This window comes from Festucalex cinctus, chromosome 1 (assembly GCF_051991245.1).
Source record: "Festucalex cinctus isolate MCC-2025b chromosome 1, RoL_Fcin_1.0, whole genome shotgun sequence".
In the NCBI taxonomy this organism is placed as follows: domain Eukaryota; kingdom Metazoa; phylum Chordata; class Actinopteri; order Syngnathiformes; family Syngnathidae; genus Festucalex; species Festucalex cinctus.
In genome coordinates, this window is record NC_135411.1 from 23,165,772 (window position 1) to 23,179,110 (window position 13,339).

Here is a 13,339-nt window from a genome sequence, read left to right on the forward strand (position 1 = left end):
CCAAAGTTCGTGCACCACCCGCGCGGGCGATCACCATGGAGACGCAAAGGCGGCCCGCCAGGTGGAGGACGAAAAGGTGGCTGCGGGGGTCCACGCTCGCCGCCGTCGTTGTTTTAATCCTACAAATTGCTGCTGTCAAAGCAGGTAAGAAGCGTTTTTATGCTAATATGCCTGCCGATCATCCAAATCAGATGTTTTTGTTTGCTAAAAGGACATTTGTGAGTTCTCGCCCGCAGCTCTTGCACCTTGCATTCACAGCTTTTGTTTAGTTCAACGCATGCGCCTTTACGCACCGTTAAACTTTCCTTAAACTCGTTTTACGATGCGTCTCGAGTCACATTCGACTTGCGACTGATTGAAGGTTTCGACTTGAGTTGGCACACACGCACCCCAAATCCCACATATTTTTTTTTTAGGCGTCGTTCACTGAGGTGAGCGTTGATGTTCCAAAAAAAAAAACAAAAAAAAAACGTAAACGATGTACTCTCCATCGTGAACGCTGTGCACTTGTTGGCTTTATTCTCATTCTTCTTGGTTGTAAAAGTGCTGCCTGTTGTGGGGCTGCTCCACTTAATTCTGTCTTTTACGCACGACTTTTACGCATAGAATGAAAAACGCATACGTGAATACAGTACAGGAATCGCTTATTTACCAGTAGAAATAAACGCATTTCTCATTACCCTGTAAATAAACATTTTGATTGTGTGATTCTTGCCATATCAAACAAATACAGCAAATGTTTTTAATTTTTGACATTGTTGAACTCTAAGGCATGGAATTCTCATCCCAGCTCCTGGAAGGATATCTTTTCCATCTCTCCAATATTATCCAAGCCCCCACCCCACCTCGCAAAAAAAGGGAGGCGTTGATGGAAAAGGGAGGGGGGAAGGGGGGTTGGGAGAAAAAAAAAAAGAGGCTATTTTGACTGGTTTAAAAACACATATGTGGGTCACATTAACGTCTAGCTTTGAAGAATAGCGTCGAAGGAGCCAAAGAGGCATACTGTGCGGCTTCTGGCCAAGAATATAAAAAAATTGGGTCTGCTAGCTTTGTCAGTATTTTTGGTTTTAAATATTTGCTTTCTTGGGCTCATTTCAAAGACGAAGACTTGTATATTTCTGTGAAAGACTTGAGTTGGCCTTTATTCATTCCACAATGAGGGGAATTCTGATTTAAGTGGGCAGTAGCAGCAATCAAGAATAAGAAGGCCAAAGAATCAAACCTATTCGCAGCAAGTTGACAATAGATGTGTGGTAAACGGTGCAAAAATGATACAGAAGTGAATGTGACTACCAGCAAGAATAGTCAGCAGAATTGTACCCCCTACGAAATAACTATACATTATGTTTCAAATAATTGTCTGTGGCAAGCTTGACATGAATAGATGCTAAATATACAGTCGTGAATGTGAACAGCAGCAGAAATAGTCAGCAGCAATGTATTGCGGAAGACAGTATAGTGCCCTGTAAATGTGTGCATGGGTGGAGTTTTCTTACTTTTGATATTTTGCTAGACTAGCACAGATAGAAAAGGGTGTTTGCCCTGTTGGGTGCTATTGTGGGAGGGAACGCAGATGACTCCTTGCCAATCGAAGCGGCTCTTCACATTAATGCATTTAAATTCAGTAGAGCGATGCGTGCATGCGGTCTACATGGCGGCAGAACTCGCTTGAGTCCACGCAGCGCTTTTACAGTTAAAGGAACTACAATAAGAGCTACACTTGTGGATCAGTCGTGCATGTGATGTGGGCTGTGACGCGAGATGTATGGGGGGTGCGCCAGCTTGGTATGCCGGAAACCCAGGAGGGCAAAAAACGAAGTTGCGCCTGTTTTTATGCTAAGCGCCTGGGCTCTCAAAATAGGGTATACAGTCTTCCCTCGCTATAACCCGGTTCACTTTTCGCGGTCTCGCTGTATCGCGGATTTTTTTTTAAGTGCAATTTTGCATATTTTTTTACAGTAATATAGCCATTTTATAAAATTTATGAAGGTTTGAACATTGTCAATGTTTGAACAGGAGAGAAATGTGAGAACATGTAAATGCCTCAATGAGAAAAGTGTATAAATTGTGCGGTCGGGGATTTTAGAGCCTTAAAACATTTATAAGAGTTGTAAAACATAAAGCTAACTACTTCGCAGATTTCATTTATTGCGGGTATTTTTTGGAACCTAACCCCAGCGGAAAACGAGGGAACACTGTACATGCATCGATCAATAGTCTATGTATGAATTTAAAACTGAACAACAAAATCGATTCTCATAAGAATTGCGATTCTCATTTACTACGATTCAGAATTGATTTAAAATGTCCCAAAATCAATTTTATTTAAATTATTTTATACTGTCTTGCCCTTTGTGTGTGGCTTTATTGGGAGCGGTGTTCATGTTGTACATGATTTGGCCACTTAGGGGCAGTGTGGTTCCACGTTCTTGCACATTGTTAAGTTGTAGCCACATTAGAGTAGAAGAAAAAAGTCACGATCACATTATGCCATTAAAAGTTGTTGTTTTTTGCAGTGTAGAAAGAGCATATGCTGGTGAGTAATGTTAAAATGCTTCTCTGTATACATTCCTGATGCGGTTTTGTATAATTAGCCGTTCCTTTGAATGATAAAAGTGCCGCGAGTAGCGCGCTAATTAGCGTTAGCGAGTCAATGGCACTTTCCATTGTGCGTTAGCCTTGAGCTATATCTACTTTCAGGAAACAAGCTCAACAACGTGTGTTTGCATTTAAGTGTGCACAGTGTGTAATAATCTTCGTTTTGTGTGTTTAGATTTACGGGTTGGCTTCAACCGGTGGTTAACTGTAACAATAGTATTGTTAGTTTGCGTTCATGTTGCTTGGGGGACTGATATGCAAGTCACTGCTTTAATTGTCCACTATGTAGGGTCAGTGAAAACGGAACAGGGTGAAACAGATACCATGAATGATGTACTGGATGTGAAAAAAGTTGATTCTGTACTCTATATACAGAAATGAATGTGAGCGGCAGCAAGGATAGTCGGCAGCATTGTATGGAGCAAAAAAAAGCAAAAAACTGCCTCAATAATCATTTTGTACTGTACATGTATCAATTAATACTATGTAATACAGAAGTCAATGTAAGCAGAGGCAATAGTCAGCCACATCGATGTAGTAAAACACGATATGCATCAATACATGGAAAGTCATACATGAGGGAATCGATAGGCAATGTGAGCAGCAGCAACAATAGTTAGGAGCATTATATACTGTCTATTGTGAATTCATCAAAGGCAAAGTATCCCATCTGGCCCCTCCTTCTTGTCCCATCATGATTGAGATGGAAGCTCACCATAATTGCATGATGTGCACACGCAAACATTTGCGGGGTCTCTTGGGGGGGCGGGGAGAACTTTAATTGCTGTCATTGCTGCCAGACCTCGTTAGAGTGTCTCGTCAAAGGGAGAGAAGGAAAAAAAAAGTCCCTGGGAGAAGATTCCCGGCTTAATCACAGCTCAATTCCACATCAAAAAGCGAATAGTTGGGTGGAATTTTTGCCTCCACGTCTGCTGCGTTCCCTAGAAATGATTTTAACGAGTTTTTTTGTTTCTTTTGCTTCGTGTCTCTGCACGTACCTCAGACAGGTTATCACATTTTTTATTTTTTTTTTCCCCAGGGGAGCTTGTTAACACGGCAGACATGCTGCTGCTGACACACGTTGACAAATGAGCTGACTTAATGGGCCGCAAACACTCCATTAAAGCAGTCGCGGCTATTAGTCGATTATCTGTGGAGTTCGAGCCGAAGTGGCTGGAATGCTGGATGGGGACAGTGTTGCCGTGCGGTGGAAAGAAGAAAAGCGAAGAAAGGAAAGTGGTGGGGAACGTGGGGGTGGGTAGATGGGCGGCTGTCCTGAGCAATGGGCCACATCTGGAATATATGAGGCCTTGAGGTATGCAGTAATGCACAAAGGTATTCCCAAAGTCGCAGAGAAGAAGCAGTAGCTCCGCACAGTATTCCAAAACAGACAAACACTGATCTTATTTATAGGAATATGTTCCCTTTTTATCACTATTTTGACATGGCATTTCAAGTTCCCTTCTTTATAACATTAACAATTAACAGCAATGTTCATTAGGTTTTGGCTCACGATTGGGCATATGCGAGCTAGAGTCATACATAAATCTTATATCGCATATGACATATTGGCATTCATTACATCTTTATAGAGCAATAAAACTAGGTTATAACCACTTTATAAAGCATTTATGAGCCCTGCATGACGGCAACTAGTGTGGTAATGTGTTAATAACGATACACAGTAAAGGTTGCCAGCAAATGTACCAAATAGTGTCTTCATACTCAATTGTAGTAAGCCATTTAAACTGCTAATTAGCAGCTACTTATTAACTACTTGTGTGGTTATGTATGTGTAAGTTTGGCAACAAATTTACCAAATACATATTGTCTCAATAGCCAGTTGTAGTAAGTTATTTTTAACTGATTATTAACTATTTATAAAATCATTATTATAAGGGTACTTTAATTATTAACTATTACGTAATCATAAGCAACTGCCCCACTTAAAGGTTATCGTGTGACTTAAAACCAAATCATTTAACCTTGATAAATGTGCTATAAATCCTTTAAAAAGCCTTCATTAGCGTAACTTGCTCGTTAATGCTTTACAAAGATGAAATAAGTCATATGAGAAGATGTCGAGCAGTCAATACCAGACTGCAGTAATAAGTAGCTTAATAATGATGTCATAAAAGTCTTATGTCGCAATAGACAACTAAAATGATCAACAATAGACATTAGGAGCGTTACGCAAAATGTTATTTTACAGTATGACTTATTATGTCTTTGTAAAGCATTATTTGCAATAGTAATTAATAAGCACTTCATAAGGAATTGGATAGTTAATAATTGCTTTATAAAGCATTAGTAGCATTAATGACCTAATTAATAACTTTAAAAAGCATGACAATAGCAGTTAATAACTGCTTTATAAAGAATTAGTAGCATTAATGACCTAATTAATAAATTTAAAAAGCATGACAATAGCAGTTAATAACTGCTTTATAAAGCATTAGTAGCATTAATGACCTAATTAATAACTTTAAAAAGCATGACAATAGCAGTTAATAACTGCTTTAGAGGTTATTTACCACTTTATAAATCATTCCCAAATTAGTTAAGAACCTCTTTATAAGGCATTATACAAGAAGTTAAAACACTTCATGAAGCATTCACAAATGCGATTTAACCACTTTATGATGCATCAATTTATTAATTAATAACATCTTAATGAATCATTATCAATTGACATACATTTTCTGTGCTGCTTACCCTCAGGGTCAAATTACAGCATTAAAATAATTAATAAACTGCTTCATAACCACGTCTTAATATCATTAATGAACTCCTTTATAATACTTTTTAAAACATTAACAAAGTTCTTTTAATTACTTTCATAAAGCATTAATATAATAGTTAATAACCTCCTTATAAAGATTAACAAATTACATTACAGCAATATAAAGCATTAATAAATTAGTTACGCACTTAAAGCAGAAAGCTATAAACCGCTTTGTTAAGCATAAATAAATTAATTAATAACTACTTTTTACAGCATTAACAAAGTAGTTAATTACCTCATTATAATGCCTTCATAAACTAGTTAATGGCTTGTAAATTATAGCTTGTAAAAAGTAATTAAAAAGTATTAACTAACAAGTCTTTAACCACTTTATGAATCATTAATGAACTTGTTAGTAATTAACCCATCATTAATCCATCCATTCTCTAAAACACTACTACTCACTAGGACACTGGAGCCTATCCCTGGTGTCTTTCCGAAAAAGGCAGGGTCACCTAGAACTGACTGCCAGCCAATTGCAAGGCCAATAAGTAGTTAATAACCATTTTTGAAATGATTAATAAATGAGCTAATAACCACTTGATAAAACGTTAATAAACTAATTAATAATCACTTCAACTTATCAACTGAATGCTTAATAGAGTATTGACAAACACGTTACTAGCCACATCATAAATCATAATGAAACTAGTTAATGACTTTGTGAATCATTAGTTACAACCACTTGTTAAATCATCAATAAACTGGTTAATAAACACTTAATAAAACAATAATAAACTAGTTAGTAATCACTTCATAAAGCAATAATAAACTACTTGATAACCACTTGAAGAATTACTAAAGCCTTGCAAAGGGTGCTCAAAGAAAGCGAAGCAGCGGCGAAAGTTGGGGCCATCCTAGTTTAGTCTTGTGTATGTTTTAATAAAGGGGGGGGGTGAGGGGTGCGTAGAGAGTGGTGCCAGGCCTATAATGGCTTCAGCATGTGGACTTCAAGCTCCAGCAGAAGCCCCGCCACCACTCACCACCTCCCCCCGCCCATCCCAACCAAGCAGCAGCCACCCATACAGGAACCGCACAATCAGCACTTCCCTTGCTTCACGTGCCATCAGAAGAAAATCATATCAAGCGGCGGATGTTTTCATTCTGTTTTTTTTACACTTTGAAAATGTGTGAGTGGTCAAAAGTCACGGGCTTGGTCCGTGATCTTGTCCCGCTGGAGGTTTTTCCCACGTAAATCGTAATTCCTCGGGGGGATTTTTGAGGTCATCCGTTAGACGTGGTTGGTGTTTTGAAGAAGACACATCCCATAACTTCCCATTGGTAGACAGCCTTATGTTGTTTTTAGTCTTGCACTGTATTGGTCTTTTTAATGAGCAAGTCAATATGCTACAATCTGTACTGTGCGGAGTGGGCAAGTAACAAGACAAGGCGGGATCACCATATTTGTATTTGTTTGCAATCGTCAGGGTGTGTGGTCTGACAAGAACGAGGAAGCAGACGGCAATGAACGACTCGAGTCATGTCAAGTCACAATAGCAAAGTCATAAACATTAAAATGACGGAACAAAACTAGTTTCGATTCTTGGACATGCAGACACTGAAAATTTCCCTGAACATTAATAATAATAATAAAAAAAAAATAAAAAAAAGAAAGGCGAGAAGTAAGAGACTAACAAAATAAATAAAGATACATTTGTCTCCTTTTACCACGTTATGACCGATGGTACTGCTCCTTCCCGCTTCACTGCACGAAAGGTAGCATCAGAAAGTACTGTTAGTATGTTAGTTAGTTAGTTAGTTAGCAGGCTACTTTCTGGTTCATCGAGAATAGACAACTATTTACCATCTACCATTTATATTCTGAAATGGGGGAGACATGTCCATTGTGATGTCAAAAAGCAAAAATGGCAAAAAAAAAAAAAAAAAAAAAATATATATATATATATATATATATATGTATATGTATGTATATATCACAAATTCGCCATACTTTTTGTTTTTCTGTCCATATGTTAGCTTGCAGGATAATTCTTGATTCATGAAGACTGCTCCGAGACCATAAACAAACAGGATTAGCATTAGCAATCTAAGGCAGAGAGGATCAGTACCATCTTGTCTCATGTGGCAAAACAAAAACAATCCACAAACAGTTACGTTAGCTAGTATGCTAACTTGCAGGCTACTTGCTAATTCCTGGAGACTGCGAACTGGACTCTCCCATTTATTTCCTTAGACTGCAAATGGTTGTCCTGTTTGTAAGGTCTTAATGCAGTCTTCATGAATACAATATAGACAAAACCAAAGCATTTGAAGACTCCATGAATGTTCTTTTTTTTGCTTTTTGAGTCATGACGGTACTGCGACTGCTAGAATCTTGTTTGCCTAAGGCAGTGTTTCCCAACCCTGGTCCTCGGGACACACTATCCAGCCTGTTTTCCATGTCTCCCGATTCCAACGCAGGTGAGGATCGTTATCAGGCTTCTCCAGAGCTTGCTAATGAGCTGTCATTGGAATCACCTGCGTTGCAAATAGAGAGACATGGAAAACAGTCTGGATAGTGTGCTCTGAGGACCAGGGTTGAAAAACACTGGTCTAAGGTAGTGATTCCCTACTATTGAGTCACAGCACATTAGTATGTCATAAAAGATCATCAGATGTCGCGGTGAATTATTTTCACTTACTTACAAAATGTATTTATTGACTACAAATAATGTATCTTTGTTCATCTATCTATGGCAGCGATATAGTAACAGGCAGAACAAGTAGATGCTCTTCCACTAGGTGGCAGAAGGTACAATTAACCGGTCTATCGACCTGTTGCCATTCTAGCTTTGTGTTCAACGAGTTAATCGAGATAAGACTGCCATAATGTTAGCTTTTAGGCTTCTTCCTGATTCATCAATAACAGGACTGCATTCTGAGGTTATAGGGGAAGTACCATTGTGAAGGATTTGTATTTTAGTGGAGTTTGTGGACAATGACCTAAAAGAAAACAATAAGACGGATGGAACATCCACTATCAAAGAAAGCTGCTGTGTGAAAGTTATTTTGTCATTTTCTCTCATAGTTCCATGCTGTATTTTTTTTTTTCAAAATGTGTAATACATGATTAAAGGATTCTAAAAGTGGACAGTGCCAATCTATCACCCAAGCGTGCACGAGAACAAAAGAGCCAAAATACATGTTCTGATGGATTTTTTTTGTGTATTTGCTAAGCGAAGTGACCTTAAACAACACTTTCACGGCAGAAACGCAATCAGCCGGCCTCATTTCCCCTCTTATCATCGCTGTAATAAGTCGTCACGTGACAGGAAAAGGACACAAAATGGGGATTTGTTTGAGGAATGCAGTGTGTATTATTTAGGGAGGGGGCGAGACACAAGAAAAGAGTCGTTTGGAGAGTGTTAAATAGTTTGGATGGTTGCCCAAACAGCTACAGGGGAGCCTTAAAAACCTGCTAATATTCTAGAAATAATATAATGTGGTGGAGTATTATTATTACGTGTTTTCACGGGACCTCTCTTTCAGATGGGGGTCTAGTGGCATGCGTGTGAGTCTGTGAAAAGTTAGCTCATGAGAGGTGTTTGATATAACTGCAAGGCAAAGTTTTGATTTTGTGTAAAAAACAAACAAACGTAATCTTAATTATAATAATTCATCTTAAAAATAATATTTTTTACCTTATAAACATGACTCATTTTCATGTGGGAAATACATAACTTTTTCATGTAATGTTATGACTTTTTGTCTTGAAAAATACTTCTTATCTTGGGGAAAAAATACAACTTTAGTATTGTAATAGTTTTTTTTAATCTTGAAAAAATACACCTTTATTGTCACAAAAGTCATAATGTCTATCTGGAGGGGAAATGGTATATTAAGACTTTTTATAGGAAATTCTATTTATTTGTTTAATATTTCAACTTTTTTTTTCTGGCAAAACATGTAGATACTCTAGTCCGCATGTATTCTTCCACTGCACAGTATCTTTCACTTCTGTTTATATGTGCCTTTTTTCTTTTGTCGGACTGTACCGTGTAGGGGTGTTAAAAAAAATCGATTCGGCAATATATCGCGATATTACATCGCACAATTCTCGAATCGATTCAATAGGTGGCCGAATCGATTTTTAAATATCCATTTTTGAAGGAAAATATTCACCAAAACGTCTTAGGACTTTGGGTTTACACCTTAAGCATGGAAGAATGTTATATTAATGGAACATTAAGACTTAATATTTTATTTTAATGCTGCTCAAACATGAAACAGATTTCAACCTGTATAAGACTGAAGTTTCAGATAAATAAATAATACATTTTCATACAAATTTTACACTGTACAAGTTTGCTGATTAGTATTTTCTAAATTTAAATCAGAAAAAATCGCAACAATGGACATAAATTCGTATCGGGATTAATTGGTATCGAATCGAATCGTGACCTATGAATCGTGATACGAATTGAATCGTCAGGTACTGGGCAATTCACACCCCTAGTACCGTGATTACCGAATCCGTACCATACCGTGTACCGTGATTGTTGGCTGCGTTTCATACAGTAGTTGTGATGCACTTTAGTCATTGTTGTCATCGGCTAGACCAAGTCTACTGATCATCATAGCGTCAATGGTGACATTTCTATGGAGTTGAATTGAATTGTATCTTGTCTTCACAGCCAAGCCAGTGGACGTGCTGAAGGCTTTGGACTTCAAGAGCTCACCACAAGGCGTCAAGAAAACGCCCGGATTTTGCACAATGCGCCGAGGAGCCAAACCTGATATTGCGTACCGAGTGAGCAAAAACGCTCAGATCAGCGCTCCGACAAAGCAGCTCTTCCCAGGTAAATGTCTTCGTCTTGTTGGTAACTAACACTTGCAGTGTCCAAATATTTTCTATTGAGTACAGATATAGAAAAAATATTATAAAAGGATGATGTGGATCACCTTAATTGCATCTTTTATTTCTTAAAAATCAGCATACTGTTAAGTTAAGGCTAATAAAACAGCCTTCACCCAGATGAGAGGTGTCCAAACCTTTTCCATAAGGTGCCGGTTGAAGCAAATTTTGAGGAACGTGACCAATCACTTTGACATTCCAGCTTTTGATTCGAAAAACGCTAAAATAAATAGACATCCAATGTAGGTCAATATAATGCTTCAACTAAACCAGAAGTGTACATATTTTTCCCATCAGATGCCAAATGCAGAAAAATTTAATTATGCTGTAGGTCACCGTGATGTAATTCCATCTTTTGTTTATTAGAATATAGTAAAAATTCCAAAGTCAAGAAATGCTAAGAAAAAGCAGCATTCAGCATGTCGAAAGACTATACATCAGTTGCCGATGCTGACATTCTTTGAAAATGTAAAAGAATTTATAAAATTCTTAAATTCTTTGATTATTAAACTAAAGGAAGAAATTAATCATTGGTCAATATATACTAACGAAAATTAGCCTTCATCTAAACCAGAAGTATCCAAACCTTTTCCATCATGCGTTAAATGCTGAAAAATTGAAAGTTGTGGCCAGTCTTCTTGTGTTTATTATACATGATTTTAAACACAGAAGGAAAAAAAATGTCTAAACCAGACTAGTCCAAACCTTTTTCTGTTGGTGCTGGAAACAAAAAAATGGAAGTGTTAGGGCCTCAACTGGAATCAGGTACCCTAAACAGCCAGGTGACAGAAAATTGTGATTGTTTGTGAAGGTTTTTTACACCAACATGGGTGACATCAGAATCCAATGATCATTTTTAGCATTGACCATGAACAACGGGGTACAAAGGAACATTTGTTCAATTGTATTTCACTGGCGAACATAGTGTAAAATGGCTCATGATAGGAAATAGCTCTCCCAGAAGGTCTAAATCAACATCTTCCACTGTTCAATCGTCACGTAAACAAAGAGCAACACCCGCTTTGTGTTATCCAATCATGTGTGGAAAAGCGGCGACGCACTACTTGTAATTAAGTGCAGTGTAAACTGCCAGGGTCAATATACAGTGTGCCCCCTTCTCAAGTTTAATTGCTGCCAGCCTCCACTTTGCTGCAGTTGGCAGACAGTTGAAGACTGTCTGGCTCTCTTTTTTTTTCTTTTATAAGAAGCAGAAGGCTGCCATAACGCGTTGAGGGCAGGGTTGGGCAACATGTAGAGTGTGGACCATCTGAGTAGTCGTATGTGTCATGTGAGGGCACCTCGCGAAACCAGATATGAACAATCCCTCGAAAGTCGCTGCGGTAGACATAATGAACACTTTCTCTGGCTGCAGCTGTCTGGAGTCTGGATGCTTTGGTTTTACGTGGCAAGAGAAAGACACTTGGCGAATGCAGGCGACGTGGTTCTAGTCCTTCACACTGAACTAATTTATTTTAGCCTTTATGCTAAGCTTAACTCAGAAATTCCTATATTCATACTAAAGTAAACTCTTTTAGCCTCCGTACTAAGTCAAACACTTGTCTTTCATCCTTCACACTAAGCTAAACCAAGCTTTGTAAATATTAATGCTGAGGTAAACGCTACACTATTAACCTTCACATTCAGCTCAACTCAACTATATAGCCTTCATGCAAATTTTTCTACTTTCATACAAAGCTCAAATCTTTTGGCCTTCATGCAAAGCTAATCTTGACAAATGGCGCAGCCTGCTTCCAATAGCTGTCAGGGACCGAGCAAATAAAGGTTGGATAATGGTGAGTGCATTGACAAGCGCTGTTGAACAGTCAACCAAGATAGCATTTAGCATTAGCGATTGATGCGCTGGTCGGCCATTTTACGAAACCACAAACGCCGACCCTCCCCCATTCCGCCAATCACTTGACAAAGTAGGTCTAGCAATGAAATTTGGTGACATGTATTGTATATTCGATAGTGACCCGCCAATTATAAAAAATATGGCAACACTACACTATTTGGCCTTCACATTAAGATGAACCTAGATATTTTATCATTCACACTAAGCAAAACTCAGCATTTTCTACTTCCATACTAAACTCAACTCTTTTACCTTGCTTGCTAGGCTAAATTTGACACTTTTAGCCTTCATGCTAAGATAACTGTAGCTCTTTAAGCCTGTATGTGACAGGTAGTGGTTTCAGCTGAGGACAGCCGTAGACAAGCGTTGCTGGATAGGCAAAGCAGAGACCAAAGACATGCGACATTCCACTTCTACTCACTTTAAATTGACCAAGAATTGTATTTGTCGCTACCACGCGTCACAGGAAAGTGTAGTGGTCTTGTACACATTGTAACGCATGGTGGCTGATCAGCCATGGCTAGCGCAGTGAGACAGTGAAAATAGGAGAGAAACTGGAAGTCCACAGGTTACTTTATGCCTTCCTGGCATGAAAAACATTCACAGCCAAAAACGAAAAAGCGCTGCATATTGTTACAACATGACTGTTCAGGTCCATGGCAAAAAGTACACTGAAAGGCAAACCAAGAAGCGACCCAATGGCACAACAAAACAAATAGGCGCCACCATCTGGTGTGGTGCCGTATTGCGGACTATTATAAGCCTTCACACTAAAGCCTGGCCCTCGTGGACCGGACGTGTAGTCACACTACAAGTCTGAACTCGACAAGACACCACCTGATCATCGCGCGCTGTCATGCCAAGAGAACTGCGTCAGCACTGGTTGTCGGGGAGGCGGAATAAAAAAAAAAAAAAAAAGAGAGAGGCAGGACAGGGAGAGTTTGCATGAATGGAAGGTGCTGGTAGGTATGTCACATTGTGTGATAAGACAAGCAAAAATTCTGACATGCTCGACTTTCCTCGTTGAACGGGTCACACTACACGGGCGACGCTACGTCCATCCATCCATCCATCCATCCATCCATCCATCCATCCAGCCATCCAGCCATCCAGCCAGCCAGCCAGCCAGTCAGACAGCCATCCATTTTCTTAACCGCTTACTCCACACAAGGGTCACAGGGGTGCTGGAGCCTATCCAAGCCGGCTTCGGGCAGTAGGCGGGGTACATCCGCAACCGGTTGCCTGG

General features: G+C 38.9%; 1 protein-coding gene across 1 annotated transcript in view; it reads left to right on the forward strand.

The window, feature by feature from the left end:
- Positions 1-2,455: 2,455 nt before the first annotated feature.
- Positions 2,456-13,339, forward strand: part of LOC144020474 (collagen alpha-1(XI) chain-like) — an 82,116-nt gene continuing 71,232 nt past the window's right edge. Inside the window, exons 1-2 of the mRNA XM_077524013.1 lie at positions 2,456-2,536; positions 10,018-10,182. Of these exons, the coding sequence (XP_077380139.1) occupies positions 2,488-2,536; positions 10,018-10,182 (214 nt within the window). The 5' untranslated portion in view covers positions 2,456-2,487. The remainder of the gene's footprint in view (positions 2,537-10,017; positions 10,183-13,339) is intronic.